Source organism: Humulus lupulus, chromosome 8, assembly GCF_963169125.1.
Source record: "Humulus lupulus chromosome 8, drHumLupu1.1, whole genome shotgun sequence".
In the NCBI taxonomy this organism is placed as follows: domain Eukaryota; kingdom Viridiplantae; phylum Streptophyta; class Magnoliopsida; order Rosales; family Cannabaceae; genus Humulus; species Humulus lupulus.
The window spans coordinates 23,079,310-23,099,515 of record NC_084800.1 but is presented as its reverse complement, the minus strand read 5'-3'; the positions used below and the strand labels follow the sequence as shown (position 1 = coordinate 23,099,515).

The 20,206-nt window shown below is 36.3% G+C and overlaps 2 protein-coding genes across 4 annotated transcripts; one reads left to right on the top strand and one right to left on the bottom strand.

Moving 5' to 3' along the window:
* Positions 1-12,051: 12,051 nt before the first annotated feature.
* On the top strand, positions 12,052-12,869 carry LOC133793578 (late embryogenesis abundant protein 2-like). The gene is made up of 2 exons (XM_062230895.1): positions 12,052-12,212; positions 12,312-12,869. The coding sequence occupies exons 1-2, from the start codon at positions 12,159-12,161 to the stop codon at positions 12,660-12,662; spliced, it is 405 nt and encodes a 134-aa protein (XP_062086879.1). The 5' UTR covers positions 12,052-12,158; the 3' UTR covers positions 12,663-12,869.
* Positions 12,870-13,684: 815 nt separating this feature from the next.
* On the bottom strand, positions 13,685-19,469 carry LOC133796347 (uncharacterized). 3 transcript variants are annotated; one of them, XM_062233821.1, is made up of 14 exons: positions 19,234-19,469; positions 18,663-18,799; positions 18,078-18,167; positions 17,617-17,721; positions 17,397-17,512; positions 16,617-16,771; positions 16,444-16,532; positions 15,832-16,357; positions 15,212-15,322; positions 14,733-14,971; positions 14,560-14,642; positions 14,316-14,427; positions 14,123-14,197; positions 13,685-14,044 (listed from the first exon to the last, which is right to left on the bottom strand). In XM_062233821.1, exons 3-14 carry the CDS (start codon positions 18,150-18,152, stop codon positions 13,850-13,852), a joined length of 1,881 nt encoding a protein of 626 aa, XP_062089805.1. In that variant the 5' UTR covers positions 18,153-18,167; positions 18,663-18,799; positions 19,234-19,469; the 3' UTR covers positions 13,685-13,849. The 3 variants fall into 3 exon arrangements, with proteins under 3 accessions (XP_062089805.1, XP_062089804.1, XP_062089806.1); XM_062233820.1 differs by lacking the exon at positions 19,234-19,469 and having other exon boundaries at positions 18,663-18,841; XM_062233822.1 differs by lacking the exon at positions 19,234-19,469 and having other exon boundaries at positions 17,397-17,507; positions 18,663-18,841.
* Between the last annotated feature and the right edge of the window lie 737 nt (positions 19,470-20,206).

Below are 20,206 nucleotides of genomic sequence, written 5' to 3'. Positions count from 1 at the left end.
GATGGGTCGTCGAATGAGCATTATTCAGGAGCTGGAATTATATTAGTCATGCCAGAGAAGCACCAAATTCATTGTGCACTGAGATTCGGATTCAATGCTTCTAATAATGAGGCGGAGTATGAAGCCCTCCAAGCAGGTTTGCCACTGGCTAGAGATGTGTGTGCCCGGTCGGTGGAAGTAAACAGTGATTCTCAATTGGTGGTCTACCAAGTCTTGGGGGAATACCAGGCAAGGGGCCTACGCATGGTGGCATACTTAAATAAGACCAAAGATCTGCTAGCACAGTTCGAGGAGTATACCATCAAGTTAGTACCGCGAAAGCAGAACTCCAATGCGGATGCTCTAGCAAAGCTAGCTAGTGCAGAAGATGCCAAAACTCTAAATATAGTACCGGTGGAATACTTGGCAGATCTGAGCATTGATGAACAAGAGGTCATGCCGATCACGATAGCTGACACCTGGATGACTCCCATCATTGCTTATCTCGAGCAAGGAACCCTCCCAGATGATCGTAATGAAGCAAGATTATGAGGCAAGCTGCTAGGTACACCATGATGGATGGAGTGTTGTATAGAAAAGGGTATTCCCTACCTCTACCCAGGTGCATAACACCCGACTAGTCAAAAAATTTATTAGCTGAAGTGCATGAAGGCATCTGTGGAGATCATGCTGGGGGCAGAGTCTATCTAAAAAGAGCTTGCGGCAAGGATTTTTCTGGCCTACAATGAACGAGGACTCTATGGAATATGTGAAGAGGTGTGACAAATGCCAAAGATTTTCTAAAGTGCCCAGAGCGCCCCCAAATGTCTTGAAGCAAATGTAGAGTCCATGGCCTTTTTCAGTGTGGGACATTGATCTGATCGGGAAATTGCCCAAAGGGAAAGGAGGAGTGCAGTTTGCAGTGGTTGCAGTAGATTATTTCACTAAGTGGACTGAAGCCGAACCATTAGCCACGATTACATCGAAGAAAGTGTTGGACTTTGTAGTTAAGAACGTAATATGTCGCTATGGTCTGCCTAAAAAGATAGTGTCTGACAACGGCACCCAATTTGACAGCGACATATTTACTGATTTTTGCACTCGGCATGGCATCACAAAAAGTTTCTCCTCGGTAGCCCATCCACAAGCCAATGGGCAGGTTGAAGTCGTAAACAAAACACTGAAGGACACTCTGAAAAAGCGCCTGGAACGAGCTAAGGGTGCTTGGGCGGAAGAATTACCAGAAGTCCTTTGGTCATATAGGACTACTGCCCGGACAGCAATTGGACATACCCCATTTTCCTTAGCATATGGGTATGAAGCCATGTTACCCGTGGAGATAGACCTACCATCTCATCGAAGGACCATGTACAACCAGGAGGAGGATCATCAATTGCTAGCAGAATCTTTGGACTTCCTCGAGGAGAGGAGAGAGGAGGCAAACCTGAGAGTTGCGGCTCACCAGCAAAAAGTGGCGCGCTACTTCAATTCCAAAGTCCGAGATCGAAAGTTCTAGGTCGAAAATTTGGTCCTCAGAAAGGTGTTTGTTAGAGATCCTGCAGCTGGCGTGCTAGGACCAAACTGGGAAGGACCATATCAAATTGAGCAAGTCTTGCCACCCGGCACCTATAAGCTTGGTCGGTTAAATGGAGAGCTAATCAGGAATTACGGGAATGGCGAGCACTTGAGGAAATATTATCAATGAATACTGCTTACAGAGTAGTAGCTTTGTATCAAGTGCTTAACTTGTTATTTAAGTTTTTTGTTTGTGAGCTGGCTATTTGCTAACCAGTCATGTTATTTTGAACAATGTTATTATGTTTGAAACTCGTTGTTAGACACGTTTTGTCATTTATTATTATGAGTAATAAAAGAGATCACGCGCAGCGTGGTCGAATCTTGCTACAAATTTTGCATATGTGTTGATTATTCTTGCTTGGCAGTGTTCAACTGTCATTACGATTTAAACAAAACAGGTCTTCTAAAAATAAATATACATATATACCGGACAATGTTCAACTGGTCGGTATCCATGAGATGAATGACCAACGTTTAAATAGTTGCATGTTTTTGTAGTGGTTAACTGCTGAAATATGTTTGTATATTCTATGTATTTCACGAGTAGTCACTACTCATACAAATTTGGTCAAGTAGCAAGTGATCAAGGATTTTTCAACCCTCAATCACTTGGGGGGCACATAGAGTATACTGGCGTACACATAAGGCATACTGGCGTGCGCTCCAACAGTATACTGGTGTGCACATAGAGTATACTGGCGTGCACATAAAGTATACTAGCGTGCACATAAGGAATACTGGCGTGCACTTCAACATAGGCAATAAGAGCACGAGCAAAGATATCTATTTTTAGGCTGACTTGTAAATGTGGAAGTCTAAAAAGGCCATTAAGCTAACTTGTTTGACAAAGCTTAAGTAACTTGGAATTTTTAAATTTTAAGTTAGAGGCAGATATTCGTGTGATAATAAACGTTGTGCTCATAAAATGTTAGAGCAATAAGAGCGTGAGGAAGTATATTTAGTATGGACTTATGAAATGTTTAGAATTTCTAAGTTAGAAAACTAAGTACTCATGTGAAAGTTGAGGGCATATAGAGACTTTACTATTCACAATAAACTTGTAATGTCTTAAGTGTAAAAAGACTTAAATGTTTCAAGCTAGTTAAAAAAGAAAAGTAAAGTGCAAGTGCCAAAGAGCTCAATCATACGAGCAAAAGTATAAAAAACAAAACAAACTATGATAAAAGACTGGTAGGACTACAAGTGGTCGTGCAGAAGCTTCTCTGGTAGAACAAGGGATCACTGGTCGGCTGCTCTGGTAGGCTGATCAACCCCCTCCTCGGCATCAACTGCTCCTTTCGCTCGAAATGATAGTGTAGAGGAGGCAGGTGTAGGGTTGGTAGGATTAGCAGCTTCCTCAGCAGCCCTGGCCTCACATCTGGCGAGCTCCTCTGCCTTAATCTCATCGGTGAGGAAGTCGAGCTTGAGGGGTTTATTTAGCTTCCACACCTGATAAAAACAGTTGAAGCAAGTCTCCTCGTAGCGAGTTAGATCAGCTTCCTTCTCCTGCTTTAGCTCTTCATTATCGCTAATTAGTCCCTCATTCTCGCGAGCTAACCCCTCATTCTCACAAGTCAGTCTGTCTAGCCGATCGGTCAAGGACTTGTTGGCTTGGGTTAACTGATCATTCCCATCAGCCAACCCATTGAGAGACTCCTTTTGCTCAGTTACAGTCTTATCTGCCTGTTCCAGCTTGGATTGAAGAGCGTCTGTTTTCGCTTGAGCCTCCACGAGTTGATCATTTAGGACCTTGATCAACTCCTTGTAGTCGACTGATCGCTGCTGGGCATGACAGATGGTCATGAGCGTCTGCATGAAAAAAAAAAAAGTTACAACAAAGCATGAACGTAAGTAACAATCTATCTTGTGGTAGAGCACTTACATTTGTCAACTGAGCAATCCCTCTCTCTAAGACAACATCAACACTGAGCCGAGGGAAGGATTCAAAGCCTTGAATCATTGAAGCATCGTGGAGGGTCTGATCAACTGCCCCCCTAAGTTTGGTGCTAGCAGTACGGAGTGCCTTGCTCGGGCCGGACGGACGAGGGGGAGTTAAGCTCGCTGATGGAGGAAGCGAAGAAGGGGTCAACTGCGGGATCGTGACTGACCCCTCAGGTTGTCTCCCTTGGCTCGATGGCACTGTCCTCGGGACCTTGCTCAGGGGAGTGGAGCCACTTCCTTCACCAGATTTCCTCTTTGGGACAGGAGGAACGATGAAGTGCCTGAACATCTCTGGATCTGCAAAAGAGGAAAACACAAAATTTTTAGAAAAATAAATATAATAAAATGTAGATAAGTATGTTACTACTACAGTTTTATTAGTCCCAAATCACCAAGTTATCAAACATATTCCTATGACTACCAGACCTGAGTTGAGAATCTGATCAATCGTCAGAAGATGGGCTGAGGTCTCTCTCAGTCTGGACGGCCTTTCCTTTCCCGGACTGAGCGGGAATAGCAGATCTGTGCTGAAGCCCAAGCTAAGGCTCCCTAATGACAAGATCACCAGGTCTATGGGAAAGCGGAGACGGCTCGGGAGAAAACTGGTCAGTCACCACCTCAGTGCCTGCATTGGACTGATCAGTCGTGTTGTTCTCCCCAGTGGTACTCTCCACCGTGATATTTTGGTTACACGGTATCAAGCCCACCATCTGAAGGTTGTCTACAATGACCAAACTTTTCACGTCTTTCTCCTCGATACTCATGTTAGCCAGCGCCTTTGCTCGCTTGAACATCCCTTGAGTATGCAAGGGTTGCTTGAACGGACCCGCATGTGTAAAAGCCAAGTTGTTGGCTTTGATATCTGAGGTGAGAAAATACTCTGAGTATTATCTCCCGCGGTTCGACTTGTGTGCAATACCACAATGGTATCTAATCCCCTTTTGCCTGTGAAAGAGGTGAAAAAAACCCGTGTTCTTGTGGCTGGGGTTAGTCCTGAAGTCGAACAAATAATGTACCTCATGAGGAGTGGGCTCATCCCAACCTTGCAAAAAGTAAAGAATATACAGCGCGGACAACGCCTGGATCCCATTCGGTGCGATCTGGAAAGGGGAGACGTTGAAATAATCCGCTATAGACCAGAAATAGACGTGTAGTGGGAGTATCGCTCCTGCATAGATATGGTGCCTAGACCAGGCACAGTATAGTCCGCCGGGCATGTTGGCTCTCTGGTAGGGCTGCGGGCATATCACATTCACCCCACTCAAACCCAAAGCTTGGATGTGTTTGTCGAACATCCCGGGTTTAAGTTTTGTAGGTTGAGCGGTGAACCAGGAAGGTGGTTCTTCTCCTGCCTTCCGTTTTTGAATAGCCAAATGCTGGACCTTGGTGGCAAACTCCTGAGTAATTCGTCTCCAGGTATTACTTGATTTTGACACCTGAATAGGTGACCTCGAAGGAGCTGCAGTATGGGCCTCACTGCGTTCTACCACCTTTTGCACCACTCTACGGGCAACTTGTGGATCTTGGTCCTGGGGGAGTCTATTGGATTTCTTCACCCTCATCGTCGACTGTGCAGCTTGTTGAAGAAATTGTTCCTTGTGAAGGAAATACAAGGCTGAACAGGGAAGGATCTGCTTGAAGCGGCGGAGGCGATCCTCAGGAGTGCGACTGGTGGAAGACTTTGATGAGGAATCGCTGTTTTGAGGAGTTTCGATTGACTGCGGAATAGATGTATCGGAGTCCGTATGGTTGTCACCCCCCCTATAGTTAAAGCGATTCATCTACAAAAATTAAAAAATAGGGAGGTGAGTAACCATACAGATAAAATTTATTTTTATTTTTTCTACTTAGAAAAATTTCTCTAAGTGATAAAAATATGGCATGCATGGGAAAAAAGAATTTTAGTGCTTAAAAAGTGCCTAGTCGTGCGCACCACATCCGGTCAGACACCATGTGTTCGATGAGAAGCACCCATGTCTGTGTGTGCATGCCTATGTGTATGCCTAGCTGTGTGCACCACATCCGGTCGGACACCATGTGTTCGACGAGAAGCACCCATGTCCGTGTGTGTGCATGCCTATGTGTATGCCTAACCGTGTGCACCACATCCGGTCGGACACTATGTGTTCGACGAGAAGCACCCATGTCTGTGTGCACCTCAGCCTAGTGCATCCAAGGCAGTGTGCGTGTCCGGTTGGACACCGTGTGTTCGACGAGAGGCGTCCAAGCAAGCCATCAGAGGAGCTCCGATCGGACACCATGCATCCGAGGAGTGACAAAAAGCCTGGTCCGAGCGGACCATGCCTATCCGTCTGAGTCCGAGCCGAGTGCACCCGAGGAGCCTAGCGCCAACGTTCGAGGAGCTCCGATCGGACACCGTGCGTCCGAGGAGATGAACACTTCTTGGCCCAAGAAATTTGTATGTGGTCCGATCGGACCACATGTATACAAAGAAAAAACACAATGCCCAATCGGCCATACCCAAATCTCACCATAAATCTATACCGAAAAGAGAAAGAGCCTAAAATCCCTAACACTAACATGTTTTCTCATCCAAGGCACACTACTACAAGATCAAAAAGGGGAAATTGAAAAGTTTTTCAATGTTCTTGAAGCCACATATACCATCAAAAACCCAAAAACCCATAACCATGATTTATGTTAAATTAACCTATTTTTCTTGAAATTCTCATGAAATTGAAGCTAATGTGGGGTTACCCATAGTACAAACATCATCAAAACAGCCATCAAACACATTATATTTCTAAGATTCATGAGCAAATTCAAGGAAAAATCCCCTATGAAGTTTCGACCATAACAAGTTATTTCATGAAGTTTTGAAAAAAAAAATAACACAAGTAAAGATGGAAGAGAAGGCTTACCCAACTTTGAAGAGCCCTTGATTTGCTTGGAGCAGTGCTTGAAGAAATGGAGAGATTCACCTTGAAGACCTTGAAATTTCGACCAAGAGAAGGAAAGACTCTAGGAGTTTCGGCCAAAGAAAGAAGGAAAAGAAGATGGAGGGTTTTTGAACTCTAACTTTCTTGTGTGTGTGGGAATTAAGTGTAGGGACCTATTTAAAGAAAAAAAGTGGGAGTTACCACTTATTTTTGGACCCTTGAAATTCCTGGGATATTTTTTCTCCCCACGATTATGGACAATTTTTTGCAGTGATCGTGGTCTGGGGAGTTGTGGTCTGCTGCATGGCGAGAGATGAACATTTTTTTTATATATAGTACCTCAACTATAAAGAAGAAAGTTTATTATTTGAGACATCATATAATAAACTTTGGGGGGCAAATGCTATCCCCAAAATTTGAAAATAATGATGTGGCAATAGGAATGACAACTGACAAGGAATGGATGGGTGACTTGGCTTAGGAGTAGACCAGTGTGCCATGTTAGATCAGAGATATGGCATGCTAGACCAGAGTGCCATGTTAGACCAGAGACATGGCATGCTAGACCAGAGTGCCATGTTAGACCAGAGACATGCCATGTTAGACCAGAGGAGTGCGTGTCCTACCAGCCAAGTGCGTGACTGTCCAGTAGAGGTATGGTCGACCAGAAGGTGATATTCATCAATCAGGTAGAACAGACTACGTCAAGATTCCCAGAAACGGCTTCAACAAGAATCGGTTTTGGCATATGCGGGAATCTCTCATTCTTCCCACAAATTGGGTGTTCTGTTAAATTTTGAATATTTTTGTAATTTAAATAGAATGAAATATCTCGATTCTAGGGGAGAGCAGGTGTATAATTCTAAGCCTATAAATATATGGCTTAGGGGATTAGAAAAGGACTTTTGGAAATTTGGAGTTTTGATCTGAATTTTCTAGAGAGAGAGTGCTTTTTCTTGAGAGAACTCTTTTGTATTCTGAGAATTTACACTGAAGAAACTCAGTTGACACAGGTTCATCTGATCTTGAGTGTAGATAAATAATCATATCTCTAAGTGGATTAGGCTATTACCAACATATTGGGGCTGAACCACTATAAAAATTTTGTGTGTTATTTAATTTCTTTAAAAAACCGTCTGTGTCGTTTAAAATTCTCTTGAAGGTTTTATCGTTTTTGACATTCTCACATCGTTGGCCAAAAATCCGGTCAACAATTGGTAACCTGTGCTTGGACCAAATGTAAGAAAACTGCACCCAGTACGTGATGCATGCGATACATGTGATTATGGCATGACATGAATGTTGAATATGGAATTGATCAGAGCTTGAGTCTTTGTAAATGTGCATGATCATAATTATGCTGGTGATTGTTGATGAAGCATGTCGATTGCTCTATATCTGGATATATGTTGCATTGTGAATGTTGGAATACATTGTTTATCTGAGCTACGCACTGACTTATTAGTCAGAAATGACAATGGTGTTTGTGCTGGTCGTGAAGCTCTAACTTATCAGTCATGATTGGCAATAATACTGAGCGCTGGTCGTATGGAATTGACTTATGTGTCAAGAGTGGCAATAGCGCATTGAACGTTGGTCAATATGATTAGATCTAATCAACGGGAGCATTATATGCTCGACCGACCTATTGGTCGAAGAAAACTAAAGCACTTGGCTGGTCTAAAGTTAGTTACTCAGAGCCAAGGCTAAAAGGCTCAGGTGACTGGAACGTCACATGGCTTAGGGCGCATGACCCCAAATTGACTTAATAGTCATTTATTCAAGGCACAGGACCCCAGAGTGACTTAATAGTCATCAATTCAGGGCGCATGACCCCAAATTGACTTAACAGTCATCTACTCAGGGCGCAGGACCCCATAATCTTTTATTTTTACCTACCTGCATGCATGAATAGAGTTATTACTGCTAGGCATGCTTTATTATGATTTGGTGACATGTTATTATCTGCTTATGAGCATGTTTGAGTTTTCTTGTTGAGTCTAGGCTCACGGGTGCTATATGGTGTAGGTAAAAGTAAAAGAAAGTTGGACTATCCTTAAGTTGGAGAGCTTAGATGATGATGTGTACATATGCGGCTGCTCGACCACCACGACCGAGGTTTAAGAGGAACTAGAGTTAAACCCTATTTTTCCGCTTAGGTCGGCTGGTTGTAAATCTTTTATTGTAATTAACCTTTTTAAATGTATTTTTGGGATCCCAATGTATACAGTACACGTTTTAGTGAAATATTTGTATCTTTGACCAAAAATTTTAACTCTAAATCGTTAATCACATTTAGTTACACGATTATGGCCAAATAATTCATTTAACGAGTTTAGCACTATTTAAAATACACAGTGTAAAGGTCCATGAATAGTAGGGCGTTACAGTATGTATCTTATTGGCCTAAAGAACTAATTAGATATAGAGATATGACATATCCAATTTTGGAGACTTCTGAGATAAGTCTTAGTTTTTTCATTTTAAAATTATTTAAGAAAATATTTTTTTAATATCAAAATTTTAAATCATATTACTGCTTTCATTATTTACTATTTCATACTAATCCACTTTTATTTTTTATTTTGTAGGTGTTCATTTGGTTAAATAAAAATGGGTTATAATCTTTTATTGTCTAATTTTTTGAGGCATTTTTGCATCTTCTTTGGCTAGAAAATAAAGTTAAATTATAATCTTATAATTTTTTAATTTGAATAATAAAATTTATTCCTAACCAAAAAAAAAATAGTAAACTAAAATAAACCAAAAAGTCAAGATTGATCTTCACTTATTATCATAGGACCTACTTGAGATATGGACAACTTCACTAAAAATACACAAAAACAATTTAAAATTCCTAAAGAATTTGTATCCAACTCTCTATTTTTATAGAAACCTTTAAACACCAAACATCACGCTAATGTATATACAGTTAGGAATCCCTTCAACTTAATCTCAAGTTTCTTCCCGAGTAACAACTTGAATTCTCTTAAACCTTATCCCTTCAACTTAATCTCAAGCTTTTCTCGAGTAACAACTTGAATTCCCTTAAAGCTTCGATAACAAAAAAAGATGAACCAAGCACCGAAATTTCCATGAACAAAGAAGCTTACAAAAGGTGAAGACAAAAAAAAGTCGAATTATATATAGTAGAGATTAGTGGCATTTCACTTGTTCCAGTAAGCTGAATAAAAATGACATAGAAAGACAATCTGGCAATTTGTTATATGACAGATAAAATACATGTTTAAACAAAAATGTGGTACTAACTAATCAGACAGAATTGTCTGTCACAACAATAGTGTGATGCTATTACTTAACAAATAGAGTTGTCATTCTCAACATAAGTATAGTAAACTAAGGAAATTGAAGTCTTACTTACACTCTTCAGTTTTATAGCGGTACGAGAATTTGTATAATTACATTATATAATTTTCAATCTTATTTTAAGTTATTGTAAATATAATAATAATTTAAATAAAGCTACTACTTATATCCAAACACATAATATATTTTAAAATACAATGTAATTACCTATTAATTATACATTAACTTCAAGCATGATTCTTGCAAATTAAAACAAAAGATTATCATAATCCTTGCAGATGCAAACACAATGTGAATTTTCCCCAATATTCAAATATCAAAGTGAAAAAATTCAACAAGCAAACAGCAAGAGAATAAATATGACCCTTAAAAAATCCAACTTTGTTAACGTAAATTAATTTTTAAAAAATTAACAAAAATTAAATTTTGTACTTATTTTGACTTTCTCAACCCTTTGTGCTGATCACTAAATTTCAGTATTTTCAATTTTTAATTATTTAGAATTGTTTAAATATTGTTTAGATTTTACTTTAAAAAAAAATAGAATTTGATTTATATATATTAGATATATTATATAATTAAAATAGAGACATTTTTTATATTAAAATTGGTATTAAAACAATCAACAAGATAGTAAAGTAGAATGTATAATATATCTCAAAAAATTATAATGAAAGGTAATATTTCAAAAATAATTAAAGAAGTTTGAAAAATTATATCTATTTCTTACTTAGTTTCTAAGATAATTTAAAAAATAATATATGTTTTATGTATTATAAAAAATTAATTATTCTAAACGATTACATAATTATAACAATAAATAAGAAAAGAAAAGCTATTGCTTTTTTTTAGTTATAAACATTAATTTGGAAAAAGTACAAAAGATTTATAAATGAAATCATTTATATTTTTACCTCATTTGTATATTCTTTGTTTTCTAAAAATTATATATATAAAATAAAATTGTTGCTAATTTCAAATTCTATAATTTTTATTTTCTTCAATTTTCTTTCCATATTAGGAAAAAAAAAGTATCTTATAATATGTTAATAATATTTTAAATACTTTATTAATATAACTAATATAATATATATAATATTATAATTTTCTACAACTAGACAATTATAATTTTAATTTTTTTAGATGACAATTTATATTTTAGTCATTTAAAATATTTTGTAAATTTTTAATAAATTTAAAATAATTTACAGCGTTGAAAATAATATTCAAACAAATTATAAAATTTACAATGTATATCGTCATATAAAAATATTAAAATTATAACCATAAAAATGGCTTCACCCTATATATAATAGATAATTTTATTGCATCTTAAAATATTATAGTTCTTTAATTGCTTAAATGGTTAGAGTTACATTGTTTTATTCCTAAAATGGTTATAATAAGGTTACATATATTGAGTCGGTCAAAAAAGAACAATGTTAAACATATATTAATTTTTAACCACATAATTTGTAATCTTACCTAAGAATAATTACAGCATTATGTAATTTTTAAGTATATAACATTACTCAATAAAAAATAACATAGAGTGTATGCTTGATAACATCATATGTCATGGCAACATTAAATAATCCTACTTACAATGTAAAATATAATAAATAAAAAATGGCTTTAGTCTCTTTATTTGTCTCATGTAACGAAAATCCACGTAAAGAAACAAGGAAAAGTCACCATCTAGGAGCATGAATTCGTTTGTGATAGTTAAACCCACAATTAACACTACATTTAAGTGACCTTTTCTTAAGAAAATCAAATTCGAGCATTAATAAAACATACATTATTTTCCTCACTATCCGCCTTAAAGTCTACCAAACCATTCATTTAGTTAGATTTTTTTTAAAAATATTTACTTAATTTAAATATAAAAGTGTTGTATGATGCAAAAATATCTTAAAAGCAACTTCCTTTAAAAAAAAAAAAAAAAAAGCAACTTCTCACTTTTTCTTTGATAAATTTGCATTATTTGGTGGGCTAAAACTTACCCAATCAATCATAACGCTCTCCCTAAAAAGATAGATATAGATTGCATGTGGCTTATTATACTTTAACAAACTAGCGTGTAAGCTCTCTGTACTAACCACGTGTATGTTGATTGTAAGGGAACCACGTGGCAAGATCACATAGGCTGAGTCATGAGTTTTATTTTCCCCAAATGTCACATACAGCGCAGGTTATGCACCTTTCGTTACCAGAGAAAGACACGTGGCATACAGGTGTCAGCTTATGAAGACACGTGTCGATGGCTCACCCTATAGAAAAACACTATATAAATTGCCACACAGAAACACTCCTCATCAACACTAAACAAAAATTTACCAAGTTCATAAGATTTTTCATATTGCACCATCGAAAGAAGCTACTGCAAAATTCACATTCACTTTCTTAGTCCAAAAGAAGAGAGAAAGAAAAATGGCATCCCAAGACCAGGGTCGTAGAGCTGCTGAAGCCAAGGGCCGTACTGAGGTAAAGTCGTTTATATCTAGTTACTAAGTTGTACTTTTTTATTTTCAAAGTGAAAGGTTTAGAAATATGACACTTTTTTTTGTTTTGGGCTTTTTGTAGGAGAAGGCCAACCAAATGGCAGGCTCAGTGGGGGACAAGGCCCAAGCGGCGAAGGATAAGACCTCAGATACGGCCCAAGCAGCTAAGGACAAGACTTACCAGACGGGCCAGGCCACGAAGGACAAGACGAAGAGCGCGGCCCAGACCACGAAAGAGAAGACGTCAGAGACGGCGGAAAGGACCGGAGAGATGGCCCACGAGGGGAAAGACAAGGCCGCGGGGATTCTTCAAGACACTGGGGAGAAGATGAAACACATGGCCCAAACCACTGCTGATGCTGTGAAAGGCTCACTCGGCATGGCCAAGAACGACGATGAGGAGGGCTTTAAGACCAGGGGCAGGGACTATTAGTTTAGTAGTAGTAGTTGTTACTTTTGTCGTCGTTTTTGTGTGTGTTTTTTTTTCAATTGTCGTTTTTGTATTTTTCTTATGCTGTTTTTCGTTCAGTCCCGCGTTTCAATGTATGATGAAATGAAGTGAAGTCGTGAAGGGTTATTCTCATATAATCATAGGGCTGTAAAATGCATTGAAATTATAGAATATACTTTTTTTTTACTACGTAAATGGCTTTATATCTACTTATCAAAATATGTCATTCAAAAAGGTTAATGTAAATCTCAACACAAAACACGTAATTTTAACTAGCTGATGACACTTGTCTTTCTTATCTAAAAAAATAAAGCGTATGGATTATTTTAACTTCAGATATTTTTAACAACCATTGTTGAGACATGGTTATTGGAGGAGAAAAATGTTAAGAACACAGTGACATCCATAATTTTCAGCAACAAAACAATATAAGAAGCCAAAAATTATAATCTAAATTTTATATTAATTGAATTTTGGTGGGTGATTATTCAGTAAGCGACAACCATGGATTTTTTTTTGTGAAGTACCGTCTATTCTATTTTTATCAAAAAAAATTGCCCGCCGAAAACTCTTCCCCCCCAACCCATCTCTTTTATTATGGTTTTACACTGATAATTTGATAATTTAAATTAACTCTAAACATATTTTAATCCTCACATTAAAATAAAGCATGATTTAAATTGATTCTAAACATATTTTAATCCTCGTTAAAAAAAGCCAAATAATATTCATCAAAGAGTAATAATACCCAAATATTGCAAAAAAAATTAACCAATCATTTTTAGTGTGGCACATAAGTGTGTGCACATATCATTACTCTTCATCAAATCATCTAACAAACCTTGAACCTATGAGAGAATGATAATAATAGATTATTGACCGACTAATAATTTTACATAATAGGTATTTTTATGAAAGAGAATTTTATTTTTTTTATGTAGATGTAAATGAATATACTTAACAAGGGAGAATGGAGAGAGAAAAGAAAGGGAGAGATAGAGAAGTGAAAAACGTGGACAAAATTTTCATCATTTTAGGAATATTCAAGCTCACATGTGCAAAATTTTCATTGATTTTAGTAATATTTAAGCTCATCACGTTAAAACAAAAAAATATGTAAAGTTACATTCTCTCCTACAAAAACTTTGACAGGAAACTCAAAGCTTCAGCTACTCGCTCATGCCTTCAAGATCACTAAGATCACCAAAGGCTCCTTCGGGTGCCTCCTCGTCATTGTCTGTGTCAGCATCATCGCTGTTCTCATCATCGGTTTCCATGGCGTCCTCAGACTCCTCACTTTCATCTCTGTCCTCGTAAATAATTGGCACGTTCATTTCAGTTTCATCTTGATCCTCGTCAGCATTCTGTTCAGGAAAAATATCTAATAAGTAAAAAAGCTTTATCAGTGAAGCCATTGTATACTTTATCAACAACACACTTACCCCTGTATAAAGCACTTCCAAGACACTTGACACTTTAAGAGCTGACTGGAGAGTAGAAACTCTTGATTCTATAAGCTGCATATGAATTAAGATGAGCTTTCAATTTCATAATTTTCATGAGTTCACATGGTTACTTCTTAAGCATGGGCTCAATTTGCTTTCTTGGGTGTTTAAGTTTTGGATAATAATTTACCTGATACAGCGAGTTTAAGGCAAGTAAAGAAGATTCCTGCGATATAATTTCACTTGCATGATGAAGAAGTAGGCTTCTCAGCCATGGAAGTGCACATACCAAGACTGCACCCCTGAGTTGGGTTTAAAAAAGCAGTTAAATTACGACCAAGCAGGCTGTTAAATTAAGCAAGCGACAATAAGGTATAATGTAAGAGACCATTATACAAAATCATTTACGTGCACAGCCTAAGATAAGTTCTTACCTTGACTGAGTAATGGATATGAGAGATTGTAATAGCTTCAAAACATCTGATGGATTCAACAGTGAGATTGATTTTGCTATAACCTGATATCAGAGATTATGTCACGAGTATTTACAAAGTAACAATAAAGTAACAGCCACTATTATTAGTTAAACTAAGAAGTAAAGAGATACCTTCTCATCTTGGGTATATAAGCAATCTAACAAAATGGCACGATCATCAGCATGTAGAGCTTGCTTAAGCAGAACATGAACAGAGTCTGCACTAGGAGGCTTAATGACAGAAGACTCGTCATTTTCATTGCTCTTTGCTGTATTATTTTCTACTAGATTTAGACCCGCAAGTTTTTCTCCCATAGTTGGCTCATTTATATCGTCATCAACAAGTACTCCATCGGCAGCTTCTCCAGGACCTGCATTTACCAGGGCCCAATTATCACGCAAGCAAACCTTTACTCTCGGTTCCTCAATTATTAGAATTTTCTCAATTTGTACACATGTTTCTGGCGTATATGAGGATAGTATACAGAAATAGTAACGAATGGTATGTGGATGGTATAATGAAATAGTAATGGAAATGGTAGAGGCAACTGAAAGACTGACCCCACCCCATTACATCCCTAAGTGTTTCATCCTAGTAATTAAATTCTTACCAATATCAACCATATCACCTACAGTTGATTGATCTGCTTCAGATGCCAGTCGCTTCTTATTTGTTTTTTTATTTTTCTTCGGTGAAACAGTTGCTTCTGGCTGCAAATCAGCTGTAATAAAGATTGTTTTTAGAGACTAAGCTAGTATAGCAAACATTCTATAATCTTATGATATAAATAGCTAAAACAATGATCTTATGATTCAGCCTTGTGATCCGTGTACAAATGTAGTTAACAAAATAAACCAAATTAATCCACAAATACTCCTAATACATTTTCTCAGAAACAACAAACTAAAATTACCTGAACTATATTCAAAAAGATAATTATCATGTCCTAAAAAATTAAAAAAAAAATATATAGGGAGAATTATGAATAAAGGAAAAAGACACTGATGCAGTCCACTCATGATACAGATAGATGAATAAAAAGTTTCGTGATTTATAATGAAATTATAGCAACCTTTTCTTACCTCAAAACAAAGTCAACATTACAAAAGTCAATTATAGAAACAATGACAAATAGACTGGAAAATACATGTTTTTCAGCTGTCAGAAAAAGTCAAAGCAATCGACGCAATTAAAAGGGGATTGATGAACAGAAACATAAGTTAATCACACCTTTTGCAACTCCATCTTCCAAAATGCTTGTAGTCTCATCTGAAGCATTTATGACAACATCCTGCCCTGATTTACTAATATCCACAAGACTGAACTGTGGATGATCAATTGACCCAAAAGCTATGAGCGCTTTCATATCTTTGGTGGCATCTAAACTTTGTAATCTTGCAGCAAAAATAGAAACACGACCATTCTTCACACTTTCACTGTTTTGCAGGGCCTTTTCATCTTCATTTACTTTACATGTTACTTTGATCGGATTAACCTCCTCTTCTAATAGGGAATTCAAATGCCACACATACGCTACACCTGACTTTGAGACCGCCAAGACAACCGTACTAGATTTTCCATTGCATCCATCTTTACATTGAAAACTTAACGGAGTATGTTTCATAGAAAGAACGGAGCCACGACTAACTGTACCACTATTCTTATCCAAACTCCATACTTGGAGATGTTTATCTCGAGAGCCTGACGTAACTAGGGCACTGGCATCATCAGATATAGAAGCAAACTGAACATGGCCCTGATGGAACATAAGTTTAACTATCACTATTTGAACTTTGAAGATAAAGAAACTACCCATTACAAAATATGTTTTAGGAAACTCACCGTCTCATTAGAGAACTTTAAAAGTTTCTTCCCATCTTCCAAACTTAAAACACACAGTTTATCATCAGCTACTGCTAAAAAATTCTCATCTGGCAAATCAATGAGATATCATTAAGTCAAGTAAGAAAGTGAGAGTGAAGGAAAAACAAACACATAATGCATTGATCACTAACCACTAGAAAAAGCTAAAGCAGATATCTGCTTTTTTGAAGCTTTGAACTCTTGTATAGGGGTTCCAGTTTCCGAGTTCATTTCAGATACCATTCCATTAGTTCCAACCACATGTAGACTACGACCTTTATTTGTAAAAGATAAACCAGCCACTCCACTGTATCAAACAGATATATGTATAAAATTATCAGCTCATCTGAATTTTTAATATTTTGACCAAATTATTGTAGATAAAATCATGCATTCTTTCATGACCAAAAAAAAAAAGCAGTTTCTCCTAAGAAGACCTGTGATACTTACATGTCTAAACCTTAAGACTTAGAATGAGGGCATGAATACTGTAGCCAACCATTTAAGAAAATATATCTGAATTCTGAATGCTAAATCATTTTACAATTGGTATTATAGAAGTGCATATTATTCTCACATCAATGTTTAGTGTGTGTGCATTAATAAATATATATTTTCTCATAAACAGGTTGCATATTGCAGTAAGCATGTTGTTTCCAAAATAAAGTTGGGTCAACATAAACTAAACTAATTACTTGCAAACAGCGTCACAACCATCACAAACTCAAGAACTAGAACATAGAATGAATATAGAAAACAGATACTTGTGAGCCTAAAAAGCCAGTACAATTACAAAATATAAATTTTAAATTCAATTCCCTAATTCTAATTGTAGTCAAGATAAAACTATTTTATTAGTTACCGCTTTGTGCCAATCAATAAAGTCTCAGATGATAATAATACACATTAGTTGACAAAAATAACTTTCATACCCAGGAAAGGAACCAGTAATTTCCCACTTCTTCTCTCCAGATGAAACATCAACAGCAAAGACATCCCCATTGTCTGAGCCGAGAGCTAACAAGACGGTACCGCGTACTTTTCTACGCTAAAATTTGAAAGTAAAAACAATCAGACTTTGGGATTATTTAGTTTCAATCACTTAAAGGAATAATTTTAGTAATCAAAAGGCTTCCTTGAGTTTTAAACTACCTTTTTCCCAACAAAACTGCATGCCATACAAGAGAACCTACTACCAGGATTTTCATCCGACTGCTTCCACTCAGAGAATAAGCTCCCGTCACTTGTGCTCCAAATCTGTAAATTATTGATTATTTCCCATCAATATAAGAAAATTATGTTTGAAAGCAATGCATGCACGAATGTAATTCTTTGGAACAAAGAACCAAGCAAGCAGAGATTTACATGTTCACCATTAGCTTACAGTGCTTATTTCTAAACTACAAAGTTCCGAATTTATGCACTTTGAAAAAGCACTTTCATGGTGTCGGCCAGAAGAAAATATAAAAAATATTTTATATTTTTATATGCATATAAAGTTTAAATCTCCCAACCCCCATTTCTTATTTTAAACATTTCCTCTCAAAGTATATGTATACGTGCAGTATACATGTTTCATAAATTGATGTGTATAGAGGGGAAAAAAATCTTGCCTTCACCGTTCCATTAGAAGACAAAATGGCAAGGTAATCACCGTCTGGGGTGAAAGCCGCAATTAGGTGCTTCATTTGCTCCTTTACAATCTTGCAAAAGCCATTCACGTACAGAAAGCAATTAGAAAAAAGAAAGTGCGTATTCAAAGAAAAACTTCTATAATAATAATAAAAAAAAAATACGAACAAGAATCATCTCCAACTTGTAATAGAATTCCAAAACCATAAATACAACAATTCCCAAAGTTCCCATTAATGATTTCAAATCTCTAGTTCAGAACTATCTCAATTCAACCAGCACAAACAAACAAACACAGATACAGAAAATGAAAAATAAGGAAACCCATTTGTTTATCCAAGCACTTTTTTTTCTTTGTATAAATTTTATCTATTCTGCTCAACCCACTTCCTCAGTCAAAACCCACTTAGATACTTTCGAGCGTACAGATATTATTTACATACATAACTCAAAGTGTAAGCCTTTGGAATTATTGTTATTATTTTACGCAACTACCAATAGAAATTGAGTACCATAGTCCAATATATGAATATGGCCTGAAATATCAAACATGAAACATCACTTACTGATTTTCAGAAGCTGCGAGGCCAGCTAGAAAATGCGGCGGCGGTAGCGGTGGACGGCTGGTAACTCAAGGAGAGTAGAAAGAGATGTATATACTGAGCTGGGAAGCGGGGAGAGAAGCACTGGAGGTTGGGAAGAACTGCGAAGTGGGAAGGGAGACGAAAAAAGTTCGTACGAGAAAAAAAGATAGAAGAAAGTCATGAAACCTAAGGATACAAACATTACTGGGCTTGGGCTTAGTGGTCTTATATTTGTGATATAATTAAAAACTATAAAATAATAATGACATATATGCAAATTTGGTTTGAACTTCATTTTCACAAACTTACATTATAACATACCTTTTGGTATACTTGCATCACAAAAAAAAATATATAAAAAGATATTTTCATGTCATAAATTCTAAACTTTTACCCTCAAAAAAAAAAATTTCTAAACTCTTATTTTAAAATTATTGTGATAAAATAGTAAGAACAATAATTTTAGCTTAAATTCACTAAAAATCAGCTATATAGTTTTTGTATTTAGCCAGCCTACAAAAATATACATACATATATTCCATATAATATGCACCTGATGCGGATAACCCATGGAGGTACAAAGAACCGGAGAAGATGGCTTGGTGTCCGCGTTGGGAGCTTTGCGGTGCTAGGGAGAATCAGCGAAGCGCTGGTATTTGATGGGCAGCGGTGGATGAAGTCTTCTCGTTGCCGTAGAGAATAGAGAGAAGAGGCAAAGAGGATCGGAACTTGAGGGAGGTCTTCAGTTTTTATTTTTTATTAAGTTTATAGAATCATAAGTAGGGTGCTGAGATTATTTCGAACCAATCTAACTAATTAAATTATAAAAAATTGAATACCATTAGATAGCAAAGGAAATTGTGAAAATCTAATTAGTAATTGATCCAATTACTTTTATTAAAATATATATTTATATATAAATTATATTAAATATAAATATATTTAATTATGTTAGTTTTAATCGGGTGTCATTTAATTATGTTATAATGGTTGTTGTTTTGATGTTATGTTAGCCCTTTAGACACATTATTGTTGTTGTTTTTAGGCTATATTAGCATTTTAGTTATTGATTTGAGACTTATTAATTTTAAATTTTAAAAATAATTGGTGGTAAAATCTACTCATGTTGTTTATATTTTGTTAAACTTAAACAGTCAATCTTTATTTTTCGTAGCAATACCTCCCAAACCTCTATTCTATTAGCAAATTCATAGTCTCCATTTTGTTTTTCCTGTTAAGTGCCAACATGAAGCTAAGTGGTCACCTAAAACTAATGCATGTCATAATTTTTAAATTAAAAAATGAATAAAGATATTTAAATTAATTTAAAATAAAGAAAATTATTTTTTTTAAAACTAGATGATTTTAATATAATAATCTTAAATCTAATAAAATGTTAAAAACTAAACCTTATTTTTTTTTCACTCCTTTTTCCCTAATTTCTTATTTTCTTTCTTCATATTCCACTTTTTCTTCTTCCTTTTTTTCTTGCAAGTTTGATCGTAGCCATGGAGATTTGGGGTTGA